At 41.8% G+C, this 18,258-nt stretch overlaps 3 protein-coding genes across 3 annotated transcripts; 1 reads left to right on the forward strand and 2 right to left on the reverse strand.

Annotated features, from left to right (window-relative positions):
• Window positions 1-565: 565 nt before the first annotated feature.
• On the reverse strand, window positions 566-7,487 carry oaz1a (ornithine decarboxylase antizyme 1a). Its single transcript, XM_086223659.1, is given in 6 exon segments — window positions 566-1,207; window positions 1,349-1,434; window positions 2,783-2,958; window positions 3,408-3,494; window positions 3,496-3,562; window positions 7,281-7,487. Coding segments are annotated over 6 exon segments (666 nt in total). The 5' UTR covers window positions 7,400-7,487; the 3' UTR covers window positions 566-1,076.
• Window positions 6,558-14,076, forward strand: LOC147250000 (uncharacterized). Its single transcript, XM_086223660.1, has 6 exons — window positions 6,558-9,320; window positions 10,735-10,855; window positions 11,054-11,120; window positions 11,214-11,348; window positions 12,718-12,794; window positions 13,614-14,076. Coding segments are annotated over exons 3-6 (330 nt in total). The 5' UTR covers window positions 6,558-9,320; window positions 10,735-10,855; window positions 11,054-11,119; the 3' UTR covers window positions 13,731-14,076.
• Window positions 14,028-17,403, reverse strand: amh (anti-Mullerian hormone). Its single transcript, XM_086223657.1, has 7 exons — window positions 17,257-17,403; window positions 16,879-17,160; window positions 16,634-16,806; window positions 16,451-16,556; window positions 16,284-16,377; window positions 15,789-16,183; window positions 14,028-14,645 (listed from the first exon to the last, which is right to left on the reverse strand). The coding sequence occupies exons 1-7, from the start codon at window positions 17,348-17,350 to the stop codon at window positions 14,245-14,247; spliced, it is 1,545 nt and encodes a 514-aa protein (XP_086079783.1). The 5' UTR covers window positions 17,351-17,403; the 3' UTR covers window positions 14,028-14,244.
• Window positions 17,404-18,258: the final 855 nt, after the last annotated feature.

Genomic DNA, 18,258 nt, shown 5'->3' on the forward strand with positions numbered 1-18,258 from the left:
GACCTGATACTAGATGATAATTTTATATTGGGTAATGTAAGCTTGTGACAAACATCTTTCCAAACTGTAAGATGACATGTCCATCCATCCATTTTCCACCTCTTATCCTGTTAGGGGTCGCGGGGGGGGTGGAGCCTATCCCAGCTGACTTTCGGGCAAGAGGCGGGGTTCACCCTGGACAGGTCACCATCACAGGGCCAACACATAGAGACAGACAACCATTCACACTCACAGTCACACCTACAGTCAATTTAGAGTATCAATCAGCCTCGTCCCCTCTTGATGTCTTTGGACTGTGGGAGGAAGCTGGAGTACCAGAGAGAACCCACACAGGAACAGGGAGAACATGCAAACTCCACACAGACAGATCCTGTGCCCGAGCCAGAACTGGAACCCAGAACCTTCTTGCTGTTGACAGCATTAACCACTGCACCGCCGTGCTGCCCAAGATGATGTGCATTTTCCAAAAAGCTGTATCACAAAGACTGGACTGTCATTCAGTACACAAAGGCCTGAATCCCGACTTCACGATTCACACTAAATAAATCAGTTTACGGAGGGTTGATGACAGATCAGACAGTCACACTGTAAGGTGAGCACTTTTATTTAGTACGGTTACAACATGCAGATTTCTATCAAGTGAATCAAAGCAACACATGAAACCCATGCACACATTAAAAAAAAAATCTATATAAACAGGAGAATCAACTGATAATTACTATGAAAACATATCTACTTACATGAGTCAACTGAATTTCATTTCATCATAAATATTTGACTGTGCAGATGATTGTTAGGGTGTTGAGGGAGGGAGGAGAGGGAGCCATCACTAGACATCATGGGAAGTAATACAGAGGCGAGGACGCATTGCCCCGATAGAGTGTGGGCAGCTGCTTTACATTCCTGGTATATTAAACATCACCTGGTGCAATTATCACTGAAGCACAGCACATGGTAGGAAGAAGAAAGAAAAAAGAAGCAACCTCAACCATATTGATCATGGAGATCTAAAAATGATAAACGTGTGGCTATGGATCAAAGAAGAACAACAGACATTTGTAACTGCTCAGCGTCATTTAATCATCATCAGAGGAGTCTCGCTCGATGCTGTAAGCCATGAAGAAAGCATCGGGGCGGGAGGGGACGAGAGGATGACCTGGTCTCACAATCTCAAAGCCCAGGAAACTGAACGTGCGCAGCAGGGATGCTGAGGACAGAAAACACTCCCACGTTACACTCACAATCATTTTTCTTGGGCAGCTAAAATTAAAACAGAAGTTCCATGTGGATGTGCTTCTCCTTCTTTTCAACGGTTTAACACATGTGAGGTACGTTAAGCCCTTCTCACCTCTATCGTCACGGTTCTTGTGAAAGCAGATGAACACGTAATCACCCCGCAGCTGCTCCTCCGCGAATTCCAGCAGAAGAGCTAAACTGCAAAGACACACAGCCAGTGACACAAGTCAATATATGACAGGAAGGTGCCGATGACTAACACGTGAAAATAATGATTCACCATGGTGGATTTCTATAAAAAAAACAACACGTCTGATAGGATCTCCATAAGCGGTCAGGGTTCACGTCACATTTCCTGAGAATGTGTGCAGCCATTTTTGATTTCAAAGAAATGAGCACATCAAGATCCATTCTTTGATTGACGGTACATTATGTTTTTACATGAAGCCATGTGTTCATTAGACGTGTCCCATCACATTTGCTGATCATATACAGTTTTTTATACTTTTTATTTGAGGCGACAAGATATGACCTGTTCCTTTAGTCTACTTAATTTGTGGCCATATGATTTAACTTCATTCAATTGACTTGTTCCACAAATTTAATCATCTTTGGTCATAAGATAGATCTCATGGCCATGAATTAGCTAAAACTGAGGGGAAAAGTTCTTCTCTCGTGGCCTCAAATATTTCTTTTGCCCCATTAACAATGCTCATCATTCGTGTCAGTTTGTATTCGGACACACACGTTTTGATTTGTTTTAAAATTTTAGAGTTTAATTTTCAAGGAAGAGAATGTAGAATAAAATGAATGTGGAATAAAATGACAAAAATACAGACCAAAATATCAAATTCAATCAACAACCAGCGCCGGGTGGACAGCCCATGAGAAAAATCTCCATGGGCTTCATGTTTCCCTCTTTATAATCCTGGTCTTTACCAATGTCTTTCGGGCTGCTGGAGGTGACTGCAGCCACATTGAAGGGTCATGGAGCAAATAATGTGAGTTTTATTGCATCAGTAGTTACAAGGCTTAATGGAAGAGAGATTTAGCTACGCTTCTACAAGAATCAAAACCCGTGTGAAAAGGGAAAATAGCTGCGCAGCAGACATCATTGACGACAGTTTTACACCTTCTCCCAGTCTGTCTATGATACCCATTCTCGCCACGTCCTGTCAATCAAACGTCCTGTCACAATCGTAATTTATTATAAAGTGTATCTGCCAATTATGCCAGCTACTTTCTGCGTTATCCTGCACAGTCAGATCAACTGCAGAGGACAAACTTAAGTGCCTTACTTGAGGTCACAGTCTTGTCATGTGACTTCAGTCATTTGGTAAATCTACCATCCCTGACGCATAGTTGATTTACAAACACTGACTCAATGCTTCATCTACTGTATTAATGATAACACATCAGTCTGTTTTAACATTCAGCGAATCTGTGGTCCTCATTCATTATTCTGTGCATTTAATTAATAATTTGACATCAATTTAATTATAATAATCTTTCAAAATGTTTGGATATTTTAAATGTGCCTACTGACCTGTCCTTGCTGCCCTCGGGCAAAGCTCCAGGGGGGATTTCAACATAAAGGTTCCCTCCTTTCAGTGCCGCCCTCAACACACAGTGCTTCCCTTCAGAGCATCGGGGCTCAAAGAGCAAAAAACGCACTCTGCTGTTGGCAGGAGGCGGCTCCTCAAGAACCAGCAACTGAGCATCCTGCAGGACAGAGAGGCACATGTGAGACACAAGAGATACCAGCGGCAGCAGAGGAGTAAGAGCTCATTCCGGACAAGTGGTTACTTCAAGGTCACAAGATAAACAATGACTGTGGCACTGCTACACACCTGCATAGTAGTAAATGAAGAGTTAAAAATGGCTGAGAAAATAAGCACATTTGAGGTAAATGCAGGTTTCTGCCTCAACAGGATCAGCAAACAACATTTCTCTGACTGAAATTAAGAACTTCCCTTTCAAATTATCCCTGTCCTACGTTGCCGTTACATTGAGATACCACAAAAACATTGGAATCTGCAGTGGAATCGCAAACAATTGCATGTGTCTCCAAGTCATTAAGGTCAAATCTCAGCTTTATATTTAAGTTCACAACCGAAAACACAACTTATTGCTAACAAAGGCAGTTTTTGTTAGAAGCTGGTTCAACTTACAGAATAGAATAGCTTAGCTGAAAGATTGCGATCCCGCTGGTCATCCCCTCGCCCACCTGGGATCTTCAGGGGTGGGTGAGGGGCATCAGGAGCACCACAGAGGCCCCGGACACGGGTTACTGCAACAGTGGGAGCACCTCCGTGGACTGGAGATACTGGATGACACAAACACACAGACAGAGGGAGCCATTAGGAGTGGATTGTTCACTGCAGGTTCTGATACCAAACCCAAACAAACTACTCATATAAAGCAGGCATGACACACTAGACTGTTGAGTGACTCATCTCTGGAAAGACAGTAAAACATTTGTTGAACTGGAAGAGAGTCCTTGAAAACAAAACATATGATTGGGAGCACAGTTTAATCAGTAACTGTCACCATCTTAGGCTGCAGCCATTAGTCTGACATGTTGACCATTTATATAAACTGACAGGGGGAAGGTCTGGTTGATGATACACAATCACAAAACTGACAACTTGGATAAAATATCACACTGCAGTGTTGTCTTTCAGTATTCACAAGAATATTCACCTGTCAAGACAAGTCATGATAATCTAAGAAATGTATCGTTGTAATTCCTCAAAGTGAAAGATTTGTGTCTTGGTTTCTCCCGGCTAGAAAGCTTGTCACATGATTCTTGAGGGGAAGCTGTCAGAAGAAAATGGCTGTTTCTCTAACCATTAGCTTACTTGAGCACCAACTGTGTTGCATCAGATTACCACAGCCAAGGACAAACACAGACTTAGAGTGAGAAAATAGAGTCTAGAGTCTCCAGAGTTAACTTAGCCTGCATTCACAGATGTCGGTGTGTGTCGGTGTGAACATCTGACAGTGTTAAGAGCAGACATTTTCTCTTGGAACAAAGCCTATTAGCAGCAGTGCTGCCACAGCAATGCAATACTCCAACGCTCTCAGATCCACGCTTACGTAAATGCCACTGCTGTGCTATATGTGGAGCAGATGTGTGAAGCCAAAGTACGGCGCATTGTCCCATGGCTTGGACTAACCCAGTCAACAGATTAGAGGCTGACTACTAAGTTAGCCAGTGTGTGTAGATATCAAAAATGTCCTAGATCAACATTTCATGGGTTAAATATACAATCAGTTTGTCATATATGAATTTTTATTTAAAAAAAAAAAAAAAAAAAAAGAGTATTCCATTTTGAAATTTGCTGTAAGGCAATATCAAAATGTTCTTAAGTACTTACGAACTAACACTCCAAGCTGGGCCATTTTGTGTTTGGAAAACCTGTCATTTTGATACTTCAAATACATTCCAATGTCAGTACTTTACATACTTGTATTGTATTAATACAAGAAGCATATCAGCTAACATTTCTACATTTTTCACTCAGATATTTTCATCTGCCCATAAATTCAGTATCAGTCTGGTGCTAATAACTGATTCCATTTTGTTCAGGAAGGGAGTTTCAGATGTTACATTAACACAAAGTTAGGCTTGGGCAGTATGTTTGTATATATCATGCAGCAGTAGAAAGGTGTCATTAAAGAGGAAGCATTCCCAACTAACACACAGTAAAGAAGAACTTGTTTTTCTTCAATTGTTTGTACAGATATGCACAATGTGTTTTAAGGAACTCCAGCCACAATCTGTCATCCTAGCGCTCCTGGTTAACTTCTATTTTTCTCTCCAATACACTTCACAACAGACGCAGGTGCACTTGCACTCTGATGCTCGACACTGAGCTGTTAACCTGCAGTCACATCATGCATTCTGCAGAGGTACAGTTGCTCTTTCACCAGTTAAAAGCACACACACTCTGACACCTCAGTAAATCTGAAATCTACATTGCTCTGAACAGCAGAGTGTGCGAGTGCATTCAATAACCTAAATTTGAATGGCCAACTGCTTAAATGTCTATCTTTCAACTCTGCTTATATGCATTTATCAAAATACATATATCTCATTCATTTTTTCCCCTTTCTCTAAGGGGTACTTTTTTTTAATGTTGCTACAATTAGTTATTAGTAAATAATATGGCTCAGTTAAATTTGTATTAAATTGAGCCCTAATTTCTCATCTAAGTAAAAATGTACTGAAACAAATGCATGTGACACAAAAGTTATGTTCTGCATCATGGGATACTATACAATCTTTGGTAGCTGTAGGAACAGCAGTACGGAGGACAGTGAGGTTTCTATCATATTTTTTTGCAGTCAGTTGTTCAAACTCAACACAGAAGGAACCACCAGACTGACTTAATTTGTGTCTGAGATGACCAAGTGACACACCTTAGCGGCAGAGACTACAAGCCTTCATGGCCTCCATATGTGATGTTGATACAGGAGCTCGACTGCTCCACGTGTGGGTCCTAGACGCAAGCGCATGAAGCAGTTTGCAAAATTACCACATCCATCCCGCATTTGTGTTCTACCAATGCAAATCATAGATGGAGCACATGAGTACATTCCCGTCTAATGCATGGTCATTTGATCTAGAGTGAGAGCCAATTCAAGCTGTTCCCACAACAGAAAAACTTTCAAGGGGTTTTATTGAGTAAAAGGGGTAAGGGTTTCATGACCCAGCCTCATTTAAATATACGTCACAGTATGAACTGTCACAGAATCTGTTAAAGTGTAACTTTAACAATTAAGATGAAATAACTCCATCTAACTCTCCTAACAAATTACATATGTTGCACAATCTAATAATTAGTATTGGAGCTTTATATATCAGAAGTTACACTAGTGTTGCTATAAAAATCACCAGGGTATATAGAGTGGGTCATTCAGAAAAGTAATGACCGCTATGTATAATATGTCATTGGTTGAGTGAAAAAGCCCCATACCCCCCCCCCCCCCTTCGAAGAGCAGTGGAAATTTCCTACAAGTCGGACACAACAATGTTGAGGCAGGCAAAAGGGCTGCAGGGATATCTTGTCAAGAAAAGACCAAGGTAAAACACACCTTGGACAAACCAGGAAAATTATGGCCCCTGTTCCTGTTAATCAGCAAAACAAGAAACGCTGGCTGGTGACTCACAATGGTTAATAAAACACTAAGATAGACGCACCATGAGGCAGTTTACATGCTATTCCCTACTGATTGCCCAACTGTTCAGCCAACTGGTTATTTATGTAATCCTTTAAGGCGTTACAGGGTGTCCTCGCTTCAGTCTGCCTCTGAGCCAGAGTGCGAAACGAAAAACAGGCATGTCGCCACAAAGGACGAATTCAGCCACTGGAGCATCATTAAGATGCTCTGGTAAGCAAAAAGCAAATTGAATAAAACGACATTTACGTTGTCCATAATGATTGGTCCATGCCTCCGTAACTTACAAGGTCAAATGTAGAATTCAGTCAAACTATTGCGGGCTAGTGCTGTACTATTGGATTAATGTGACGTTAGCCTTTAGCTGACGGTGTTAGTAATTTCATTTATTAATTCCTCTGCATTGGTATTCAGTCAAGCAAAATACCGAAAATATAATAACAATAATTTTAGAAGCTGAGGGAGGGGTTGCCTTCAAAGCCATGTCAAAACATTTTGATATCGAGCGCGTCAGCACTTAGCATGCAGCTAATTTCTGTGGTGTTTAACTTGTTAGCATTAGCTCATAGCATTGGATATGATTGTACACGGATGCTCAGAAAAGCCAGGAAGGCACATTGTAATGTCTTTTTCGACGAATTAGTAAGTTCATGACATGTAATGCAATATTGTCGACTAAAACACAGGAGACAAGACGTTACGAAAACGTCATCTTAAAAGACAGTTCTGTTATGTAAACAAGAAACCTCATGAATAGCCGTAGCCACTCCAGGAAATACACAGTGTCCTTCACCTAGGCCGCGGTTTTTAAACCTAGCTTGTCGTGCTATGTTAGCATAAAACAATTTCTAAGAACATACCTTTTACTCTCTGGTTGATTACTGGACTGCTCAATAACAGGCATCTCGGTTAAGTTTCTCTCTTTTTCTCTAACAAAACAATGACTATTCAAAATCGTCTGTAGGTTAGATTTAACCATCCGGCCAGCGTCCGCACTAGCTGCTCGCTCTGCCTCTCCTCGCCACCCTGTGATGCGCCGCTGAAGGCTGGCAGGCTGCAGCCCCGGGGGGTGGGGGTGGGTGTACCTTCCTTCCTGATTTGAACAGGTACACTGTGACGCACAAAGGAAAAGTTGGAGCAGTTACAAATTGATAAAAGAACGAATTGCTATTGTAACTGTACCGTAAGTACTGCTCTCTGCTCATTTAATTGCTTTCCACGGAAATTAATAGTTTTCTGAATCTGAATCTGAATTTTGTCTGACAGTTGAAGATGATCATGCTTATATTTTGTGATACACGACCATAAACTACTAATACAGTGGAGGTGTTAGAAATCATTAACAAATTTAAATTATCCGCTGCAGGCCATGATATATTGGTGCATCGTTGGTAAAATATGTGTCTTTATCCACATTGGAACCTTTGACATATATCTTTAATTTATCGTTGCAGACGGGCTGCATGCCTAAAGATCTAAATATTGCCAAAGCTATCCCACTTCATAAAGCTGGTGACACACAATGTTTTAATAACTATAGGCCGATTTGTATTTGTACCCTGCTTCTCTAAAATTCTTGAGAAACTAGAATTCAAAAGAACGTTGGTCCATCTAAAAAAAAACCACAACATTTTATATGAGCACCAATATGGCTTTCGGGAAAACCATTCTACTGATATGGACCTCCTATATTTGGTTGAGACCATCTATTCTGCTATTAATAATAATGAATTAGCATTAGGTTTTTGTTTTTTTTAGATTTGTCAAAAGCTTTTGATACTGTTGATCATTCTATTTTGCTTTCTAAATTATATTATTATGGTTTTCATTATGTTTCATTTAAATGGCTCACTAGGTAAGTTTCTGACTGTGAACAATTTGTTTTTGTAAATGGTTGAGCCCAGTTAACATATGGTGTCCCTCAAGGCTCCGTACTTGGTCCATTATTGTTTCTTATTTACATGAATGATATTGCAATGGTATCTTCTACCATACTACCAATACTTTTTGCTGATGATACCAATTTAATTTTGACACACAAACATTTTGATTCATTAATAAGTGAAGCAAACGCTGGCATGATAAAATTTTCTGAATGGTTCAGTGCTAATAAATTGTCACTTTTATTTATTAAAAGTGTTATTGCGTTTGAGTGTTTGTTACACAGGTGGAATCCTGACTGGCTCCTCAGCAAGAAAGACAAAGGCATCTGTGTGGCTATCATCATCCCTGATTTTCTGTGTGGAGTGTCCATGTTCCCCTTGTGTCTGTGTGGGTTCTCCTCGCGAGTTCACGGGCTTCCTCCCACACACCAAAAACATGCAATTTAGGTTAAGACCTACAGATACAGAGTTTGATGCATCCAGCCTCTGATGTCCTTGGCAGGTCTACTGAAGGGACATCTGATCTGTTTAAAACCTCTCTCTTTCATCACAGTGTGCTTGTCTTCTCTGCTGTCTGTCTTCTGCACCGGGAATTTGGTCCACCACACCCAGGATGATTGATTTGATCATTTCAAAAGGAGAACCCATTACATGACTGCCAGTATGTGATCCCATGGAGCCTCAAGCAGCCCAAATTGAGCTGGATATTAAAACTGGGGCTTGGGGAGAACCACGGTAACACGTAAACCATGTTAACTGTTTGTGTTGTGCAGCAATTGTTTTAATTTTGCAAAAGGACTCCTTAAAAAGTCACTGGGCGGTTTCTGTATCTAGAAAGAGGTCACTAATTACCCCGTGAAGCACTGGTGTTGCTCCTTGAGCGCATTCTGGCCTTGAGGGATGCCACAGTTCAGCAGGACCAGCTAACAATATACAGGGGATGGAGACGTTGGTCTGGTGATCCTGTTAACAGTCGCACCAGCAGTGAGCGGATCAGTCAGATGTTGAATAATTCAGGTTTGTGTGAGTAATCAGGCTTCCTGTTGTTATACTGGCCCACGCTTCAAAGAGAGAAAATCCAGGGGAAATCTTACATTGCGGAGTGAAAGTCACATAAGAATGCATTCAGTAAATGTCAGAACGTTTCCTGCATTTACAGTGTCAAAGCTATCGTCTGTCTATGTTACTTGTTTGGCTTGAGGCAGATGATCAAAAATAAGGGGGCTTCAAAGTACTTTCATCTTTATAACAAACATCTCTCTCTGGTCACTCCAAGACTCCATAAATGTACTTTCATGTACTTGTTCTCCTTACCATTATCGTCATTGTCCGTTTGTCTTCAGTATTCAGCCTCATTAACGAGTACAGCACTAAGCTTATTATGACATGTAAAATTATTGCATGAGATGCCAATGACAGTTTCTCAGTCCAAAACCCAGTTGGATTATTTTGTATAAATATATATATATATATATATATATATATATATATGTCCAAAATAAGTGCAACATTCAAAAGTACAAAATTACAAAATATTTTATTGTTAAAAGGCATTGTAAATCTTGTATCGGCTTGGCTGAAAGGTCGTGCAGTAAATAGTATTGCGTTTCAATGAAAAGTCAAGGTAAAACTACTACTTGGACTACTGTATAGAGGACTGTAGTGCAGCAGTAGATTATATTTGTCATTAACAGGGTTACAAGCAGCTTTAAAAGAAATAAAGTGTTATGTGAGTATATTGAAATACTGTAATAGTAATAGAATGATAAATTCATATCAGATTAATGATAGCGAACAGTGTGTACGTGTACAGGCCAGCCCTGTCTGGACCAACATGGCGGTGACATCGATGTACCGTATGACCAAAAGACCGAAGTGCTTGTCAAAGTGTTTACGCCTCCTGCACTCAACCTGGGAGTAGAATGTGGGATTGAAGTGAAATAGAGTTGTTTTGTTGGATTTTTGAATTCCTCCACATCATTAGCACCTTTTTATAGTTGTTAGGTTTTCAAAAAATGACCTCATAAGTATTGCAACTAACAACCCTGAGTTTGAACAGTGCGTGATGTGTTAAAGGACCATTTGATTTCAAAATAACTTTTCCTTTTTTCACTTCCTGATCCACCAAATTAAATTCTGTTCTTGATGCTCTTTTGGTTTCGGTATTTTGATCTGGGTCCGCTACTGCAGATGTTTACAGATGTTTGTGACTGAATCTTAAATCAAAGAGATTTCAAGTTGTGGAAATTTTTGGGGGTTAAATCACAACCCAGACCTCCACCAATTAGGTGTCTTTCCAAGTTTGCTGCCAAATTTAAACCATAGCTAGACTCTCCTGGTAGGAACCCCTCCAACTGTAACAGAGCAAGTGCACACCCAATATGTCGTTTTCCTTTTTTCAACAATTCTCATCTGTGCCTGTCACTCAAAGAGTAACCGTGTACAGTTCAGGGGGGGTGTACAACACCGTCGTCGCCTCTCTCTGTGGAACTGAAATCACCAGAAAGACGCTGCTCCTAACAAGTTGAGACACCATTGAAGGCTTAAAGAAGGTATGTTCCTTTATTCCTGCGCTGTGGGGGTGCAAATATCATCCAAATTACAAGCAAATCTTCTTTATTTTTCCGTTTGCTTCGTCCTGCAGACGCCTATTTTAGACGTTGGTATGTCAGTCTAGGACATGGGTTTTGTCAGTGTTCTGGCAAGAACCGCATGCATGGAAAAATATAACTCTTCAATCACATTTACAGCTTCCCGTTTGATGGCGCTTTGACATTTAACCTACAGGACCAGTTTTTACATCTGAAACCATCATAAGTAAGAGCTGATCACAACAACAACAACAAAAAATACCCAAAAGACAGCATTTATGATATTACGCACACGCTAACGTTGTCTCATCCCATGTAGTGTCCTATGAGCGGATTTTGTCGATGGAAAGTTTGAGTGACGTTCCAAATCCATGGAAGGGGTTCTCAATGAACCGCTGCTTAGTGTTAGCACTGGTGGTGCTGCTGGTGAGCTCAGGGGTCAATGAACTGCACGGTGAGTACTGTAATACTCTGAGTCACTTTACAAGTAGAGAGAGTATAAAAACAAAACTCCATATGGCGTAACATTCTGTACACTCCAAGAACTAACACTGCCCTTCACTTACTTTTTTACTACATTTTTACGCTTAAAAATATCGAGTAGATTTGAAAGCGCCACTTATTCCTTTTGTTGTAGTCAAGTCAAATACTCATCATGATGACATTCAGCATTTTTATTTACATTATTTTACTGTCACTTGTGCAGGGTCCTTGAATCATTTCTTAGAGTGTAGCTGTGCTCGACCACTGTCTAATTCTCTGTGTTCATTTCATTATAGCTTCAACTTCATGTTTGATGATGCAGTCCTCCAACCTGAAGTCTGTGGAATCGCTTTTGTTACCTTTAATGTACGATCAAAGAGGATTTCGCAAACAAAAATTTGATTTTAGAGCTAAATTATGAAAAACAGGAATTCAAAAGATCATCGCATATAAAATGCATTTCGTGACATGAAAAGTAATCATGGCGATCCTGTCTGTTCATTGCTCCTTCAAAACACGTGTCATGTTTTGATGACTTGAAAGGTCATGTTTTGATGAGCTGTTTCTGCAGTCACTTCCAGTCAGTGGAGGCGTGTCTGAAGGCCGGTACAGTAAACATAGACCCTACATAATGGGGTGATGCAGCAGTCCTACTTGGGGTGCAGTTGTTTTGCAAGTCCATGGTTCAGTTTGTATTGCAGTTTCTGCGTCAGGGATGTGAGTCTGTTGCCACGTGTGCCATAAGTCACGGTGCTTGCATTCAGATGACGCTCGCACGATAACGGCAGATCTGACAGGTCATCAGTGCACAAGATTCACAACAGAAAAAGCTGCAGTTCACATTGAAGTCTGACTTTGGGTTGCGTATTGAACAGTTGGGTTTTCCATCCCTGTGCCGTACAATGTTGGTAGGACCTGCACTCGTGCGCTGGTGCGTCAAAATGCAGTTAAACCACTGCAATGCTGTGCCCAAATGTGGACCATGTCAGAGCCAGAGGAGCTGAATGAGGCCCAGCTCAGGCCCACATGGGACTGCTCTCCTGGCCGTGGGGCTTCCATGACTGTTGAGGTTCTTTGTGTACTTCAAGCAGTGGAAGCTGAACATGACATACATGTATCTACAATTTTACTTTAACAAGGTATAAATTGGCTTTAATAACTTTAAGTGTAAGTCCCACCAATATGACTCGGAACAACGGCAAACTTAACTTTTGGACTCACAAACATTTAAAAATTGGCAAACAAAATTCCATTTTTTTCCTTTTAAATCAAAGTCAAGACCTGGAAGAGACTTCATGATCTCTCAGTGTTCACTGTCTCAAATCTGCTTTGTTTTCCAGATGCTGTGGATTCGTTTGTGGAGGTGACAGGTGTGAGGTCTTTCGTCGGAAGTCTACAAGAAGGCTCACTACCCCAGGTAAGCCTGCAGGCAGGCTTTGAGGCTTGTCATTCAAAGAGTCCCCGTTGTCCTTGGCGAGGTTTTTGTGGTGTTTTTAAGTTTTTCTACCAATCAGTCTTGGTTGGCATGTCTCTGCCACCCGAATGGTGTGATTTCTCTGCGATCGGAAGAGTGATAACACACAGCCAAACAGACATCTTCCTCTGGAGCTCCCGAAAGGGTTTTGTCAAAATATGGAAGTGAGACAACTTTGAGTGGCTGAGAGATTAAAAAAGGTCTTTTGAAACCAGTTCCGTAAACAAGGACGAGCGCAGACGCCAGGCTGCATGCTTGTTTCGGTTTAAACCGCACTCTATCATCTTACTGACCATTTGTTGTTCTGAATGTTCAACCTGTCTTCATATCTTTAAAAACGAGCGCATCCATGAGACGGGATTGGTCATCGTGTGTTTCCCTACATCTGAGCATGTTAGTTCTACGGGAGGGTGAGGAGGAAAATTAAAGAGATTCAAGGCAGGAAAAGAATCTGAAACACGAGCGATGGCGTGTCCAAAAATTTGCAACAAAGGTTTTATTTGTCATGATAATGGGTAATGATAATGCACTGCTCTCGTGGCAGCGGCCAAACAAAAAAATAATAGAATTTGTCTTTGAAATTCCAGTAAATCGTTACTTACATCACTTCTGTTTCAAAGCGTAAATCCCCTTCAGTGCAACAGACTTAATCCTTGAAGCGCTAATCATGAGTCAGAGTGGTGCCAAATGCAACGTTTCTATTTTCATCAGGTTGTATAACGTGTGTGTGTGAGTGCTCGTGTCGTCTCTACTTCCCTGCAGATCTCCATATGGGACAGTCTCATGTGGTGGTGGGGATCTGAAGAACTTGGGGCGATAAGAAGAAGAAAAAAGCCGATTGGCAGCAAAACGATCCTGAAACCCAAACCTAAAGAATGATGTATGAATACTCAAGCCGACATCTGCATGTTTTTAATGATATGAAGAAGAGAAGTTGTGCGTTTCCTGCAGAGCCAGCAAATGAATTTGTCTGACAAATCATCTGGAAATGATGGGAGTGTAGATAGATATTTTAAAACATTTCGCTGATATTTATGATTATTTAAAGCACAAATAATTGTCCTACACAAGAAGTTTACACCGATAAACATCGGATTTTTATTCTTCAAAGACTGCGTGAAAACTTTGTGAAATATAGAAAGGTGATATGGGTGATTGACTCCTACATTCGATTCATTTTGGAACACAGGTTTTATTTGTTTCAATAAACAATCATTTCTAAGTGCCTAACTCACTCTGAATAAAGAAGTCCATGTGGAAGTTCAAACGGAAATCTGTGTGAATCCTACCAGTGAGTAAATGCTGTGTGAGCAAATGGACTTAAAAAAAAATTAAGTCATAAGACCCATTTTTCCTCCACGGAAAGTTTCGGTCAGGGACTGTTTTTATAGCTTTAGCGGCATCCGCACTCCTGGGCTACCACATCTGGCTGGATGGAGATAAAAGTCCCATCTTGGTTCAAGTCCACCACCTCCAGGCTCTCGTAGGCCACAGGGACGCAGCACGGTCCGCGCTCCTGCACGTTCCCGCTCTGAATGTGACTATGAAGCAGGACGGCATGATTTTTGGTGTTGACCAGAGGGAAAACACAGGAGCCATGGCAGTTGTTGATGTTGGCTGTGTTTGGACTGACAAGATGGCTTTCAAGGGATACAGTGAGGCTTCGTAGACCACATATGCTGCCCCTCGCTGGGCTGGTGGGCTCCGCTCTGGTGGCTCTTGGTTGTCTCTTGATCTCGCGGCCCACTGTGTTCAGGGCCTTCAGCAGAAGAAATGCGTGATACTGACTCTCTCCTGATTGATAGACAGAAACATCACAATGACATAATCATACACCAAAGATACCAACAGTTATGTGAGATAAAGGGGGTTAAAAAAAGTGCCTGACTTAAAAACAGTTCGAGTTAGAGTCAGTTAGTTACATTGAATAACAATAAGAAAATAAAAACTCGCATGAAAGTTAGCAACCAACCAACATTGAAATGGTTTACCAGAAGTCCTAGATAAATCCATAACACTGACAGAGGTAATATGAAACGGCTAACTCTGCTAACTGGTAGATGGTGCTAAATGTTAGCTAAAGTTTAAGTAGCGTGAATGGAGAAAAAATGTATACTAACTGGCCTAAACATTTGGCTAATAATGTAACGTAAATAGTTGCCAAAAGTCCAAAAAAGGTGGAGAAGTAGGGTACTTATTAGCTCAGGGAAATAGTTTATAGCATTATAGCATTAATAGTTGAGCTAAAAGTAATGTGTACCCAATATCTTAGGTTCCAGGGTTCTAATCTATCCAGGGTCCTTTGGGTTCTAAGCACTTACATCCATCATAGCTTAAGAACACAGCACATTTGTGACATAAGGATAAAAATAACCCAGAATTGTTGAAATGATTTTAAAGGTAGTGCGAATTAATCCCTGATTTAAATATCTTGCTCAAAGGATGCGGATAAAGTTTAAAGTTAAAAAATCATGGATAAAAAAAGATTGAAGTGTTTGAATCAGTTCGCTAGACGGTTGAATAGCATCCACCCGTCAGCCAGTGCAGCTGTAGATTAGTGTGGATGCAAGCTCATTTATAGAGAACTGGATGGAGTTTAGAATCAAGACACAATAAAACTGTATCATGCGCTGCTAAAAACAAAGTTGTGACCGGCACATTTGTCAAGTTTCTAGTAAAAAAACATGCCTCATTACACTTTATATAAGACAGATTCTCCTATTAATTATCCTTTCGGGGGGGGGGGGGGGGGCTTGTTTTTAAATACAATGTGATCTTCAAGAAAAAACTGTATTTACTTCATCAGATGATTATTTTACTTTTTGTGGACGAGACCTGGGACAAATCTACTTGTCAGTACCGTTTTGATAGGTGTCATTGCGTTCATGGCCGCATGTCAGATATAACAGGTTGAGAATCGCTTATTTAGGAGGTCACCTGATGCCAACTGTGGAAAAGAAGTGAGCTCTTTAAGCCTCTCAAGCCTCTTCATGCCACGATGACCTTCCTCCTCCCTCAACGCCTCCATTATCTGCATCATGGTGGTCACCAACCGCTGGCGGAGCTCCTCTAACAGGGCAGGAGAGAGTGCCAGCTCTCCTTGGTGTACATCAAACACGGAGCTAGAAAAGGAGAAAATAGTGGGAGCCGAGGAGTTGATTAGTCCTGCCAGCATCACCTCACTGGAGGATAAGCCCAACGTCAGAGGGGGCAGGGACTGTAGGGAGTCCAGCTTTAGTGGAGTGGACTCGGGTTGGTCCTGGGGCAGGACGTCACGCAGGAACCGCCTCAGTTCACAGAAGAAGTAGAGCGAAGAGCTGAAGACCTTCGTACTTGGGAGAGAGAAAAATGCAACTCAGCAGCATGCAAACATCATGTGGTCAAATTTTAAAAAACGAAACAAAACAAAAAAAAAAACATTATAAAACTGACCTGGTATCAGTTCCTGTTTCCTCAGAGAAGAGCAGAAATGGAGACATGCTCACTCTTGAATTTGCACTAATGAGAAGCTCTTTCACTGTCCTCCCTGTGAAGACGGAGAAAGACTGCGTTAGGAACGTGCGCGTGAGCGCAGCGACGGTGACGAGAGGACAGCTTACTCATATCAGCGGTTTTGGTCTCCACAGAGATCCTCCACCTCTGCTGAACCTCTGATGCTTTTCCTGTCAGAAAGACGTACTGGGTTCCTTCTGAAATGCAAACGGCCTAGAACAACAGCAGGAAAACATTCATCATGCGAGAGATGTAACAGCTTTAAGAGAGTTTACAGCGTGATTTAGAACCTGAGTTTTAGGCTGCAGGGACAGGCTGCTGAAAGTGACTTCGTCCAGGTCTCCTCCAGTGACTGGACTCTCAAACGTCAGGAGCAACACAGGGGGAAGTTTGAGCAAAGGCTGCTGTGGGAGGTCAAACGTCAGCTCGAGTTCTCCTCTGGCCTCGTCCTCAACCAGCATCACTGATGGATGACAAATAAACATTTACACACAAAAAAAGGTGTTTTTTTTTCCATTTGTGGGTGTGTTGTTACCTCCAGTTGGATGCAGCACCTCTAGTGTGGTTCTCTGCTTGGTTTTCTTTGCCAGGTCTAATAAAACTGAGCCAGATAAAGTCTCAGATGCTTTGCAGATCCCAAACAGAGTTAAACTGCTGTTGGTCAGTTCATCCTCCAAATCGTCACGCATGACGGCGAAAATGTCATCTAGCAAGCACGGCAAACTCTGAGGGACAAGATGAGAAACTGTGGCACCAGGTGGGAGGGTGTACTCCACCTCTGCGGGGCCTGACGCATGGTGGGGCTTCATGGCGTCGTCTGAATTGGAAAGAGCAAAAACAGATTAAAGCTGGCTCAATAGAAGCCACAAAGTAGCACCAAAAAAATGCATAAATGCGAGTGTCGAAGTCTCACCGGTTGTTGTGGCACCCAGCAGACCTCCGTGTAACACCTGCAGGGCCAGGCTGAGCATCAGAGCCCTGCTGGGGAAGCTCAACATAACCAACATGCTCGCTCTCCTGCCTGTTCGTGTGTGTCTGTGGCCTTTATCAACAGCTTGTTATGAAAGGGTCAAGCTGAAGTTACATCCTCCCCCCCTAGAAAACAGGCTGCCAAATAGGAATACCATGTGACCTTGATGATTTGGGTTCTGTTTTAACAAGCACAGAAAAGCACTTTGTTCACCTCTGGAAAGTAGGGGACACACATGATGCCTCACTATGAGAAATCAACAGAGCTTTCAAAAATGGACTTCCAGTAACTCCCTGCCATTGTCTTGAACCCACGCTGCCTCGGAAAGAACAGAGGGCCGAGCTTGTCTCTCGTAACATTTATATTTTCTCAAACATTTCACTTTTTATGCCGTTTCGAATTCTAACTATGTTTATTGGACAAACCCAGTTCAGAGATCAAAACCAATGACCCCTTGGTTACTAGGCAGCCACGCTACCGCATGAGCTACGCTAATAGGTGTGTTACTCATTGATAGGCTCAGTTGGCTTTGAGAAAACTAATGTTAGCCAACAAAACTGCTGTTCTTCTCTACAAAAATGTTGTTTTTGCTGGTGTCAGGTACACCACAGGAGGCTGTGACGCCGCGCATACGACAGGATTAGGTTCTAATGCTTACCCTTAAATCCTACTCTGCGTATCACGTGTACACTATGTGTTGCTGTCACAGTGTGTTTTACCTATCATGTATGTACATAAACTCGTTCACGGTGCATGTGTGCATATGTGGTTCATCTGTTACACTATGAGCATTGTCTGTGTATTTGTTATGGAGTATTTTCTCTAGGTGGCCGCATGACTAAGCGGTTCAATGCTGGTTCAATCCTCCCTTCGGTTCCAGTGACCCTGTCACAGTCTCCTTGAGCGAGATACTGAACCCCTAATGGCTGCAGCCCCCCCCCCCCC

The sequence above is a fragment of the Aulostomus chinensis genome, chromosome 14 (assembly GCF_037954235.1).
Source record: "Aulostomus chinensis isolate RoL2024-O1b breed Wild chromosome 14, RoL_Achi_v1.0, whole genome shotgun sequence".
Taxonomy (NCBI): Eukaryota; Metazoa; Chordata; class Actinopteri; order Syngnathiformes; family Aulostomidae; genus Aulostomus; species Aulostomus chinensis.

Bases quoted from the DNA above. Each gene is read 5' to 3' on its own strand.
- LOC147250000 (XM_086223660.1), top strand. The intron at 11,349-12,717 runs GTGAGTACTGTA...TTTGTTTTCCAG, and splicing joins AGGGGTCAATGAACTGCACG to ATGCTGTGGATTCGTTTGTG. The intron at 12,795-13,613 runs GTAAGCCTGCAG...ACTTCCCTGCAG, and splicing joins AAGAAGGCTCACTACCCCAG to ATCTCCATATGGGACAGTCT.
- amh (XM_086223657.1), bottom strand. From the start codon at position 17,350: ATGTTGGTTATGTTGAGCTTCCCCAGCAGGGCTCTGATGCTCAGCCTG. The intron at 16,807-16,878 runs GTAACAACACAC...GTCATCCATCAG, and splicing joins GGTGCTGCATCCAACTGGAG to TGATGCTGGTTGAGGACGAG. The intron at 16,184-16,283 runs GTCAGTTTTATA...CTCTCTCCCAAG, and splicing joins GAAACAGGAACTGATACCAG to TACGAAGGTCTTCAGCTCTT.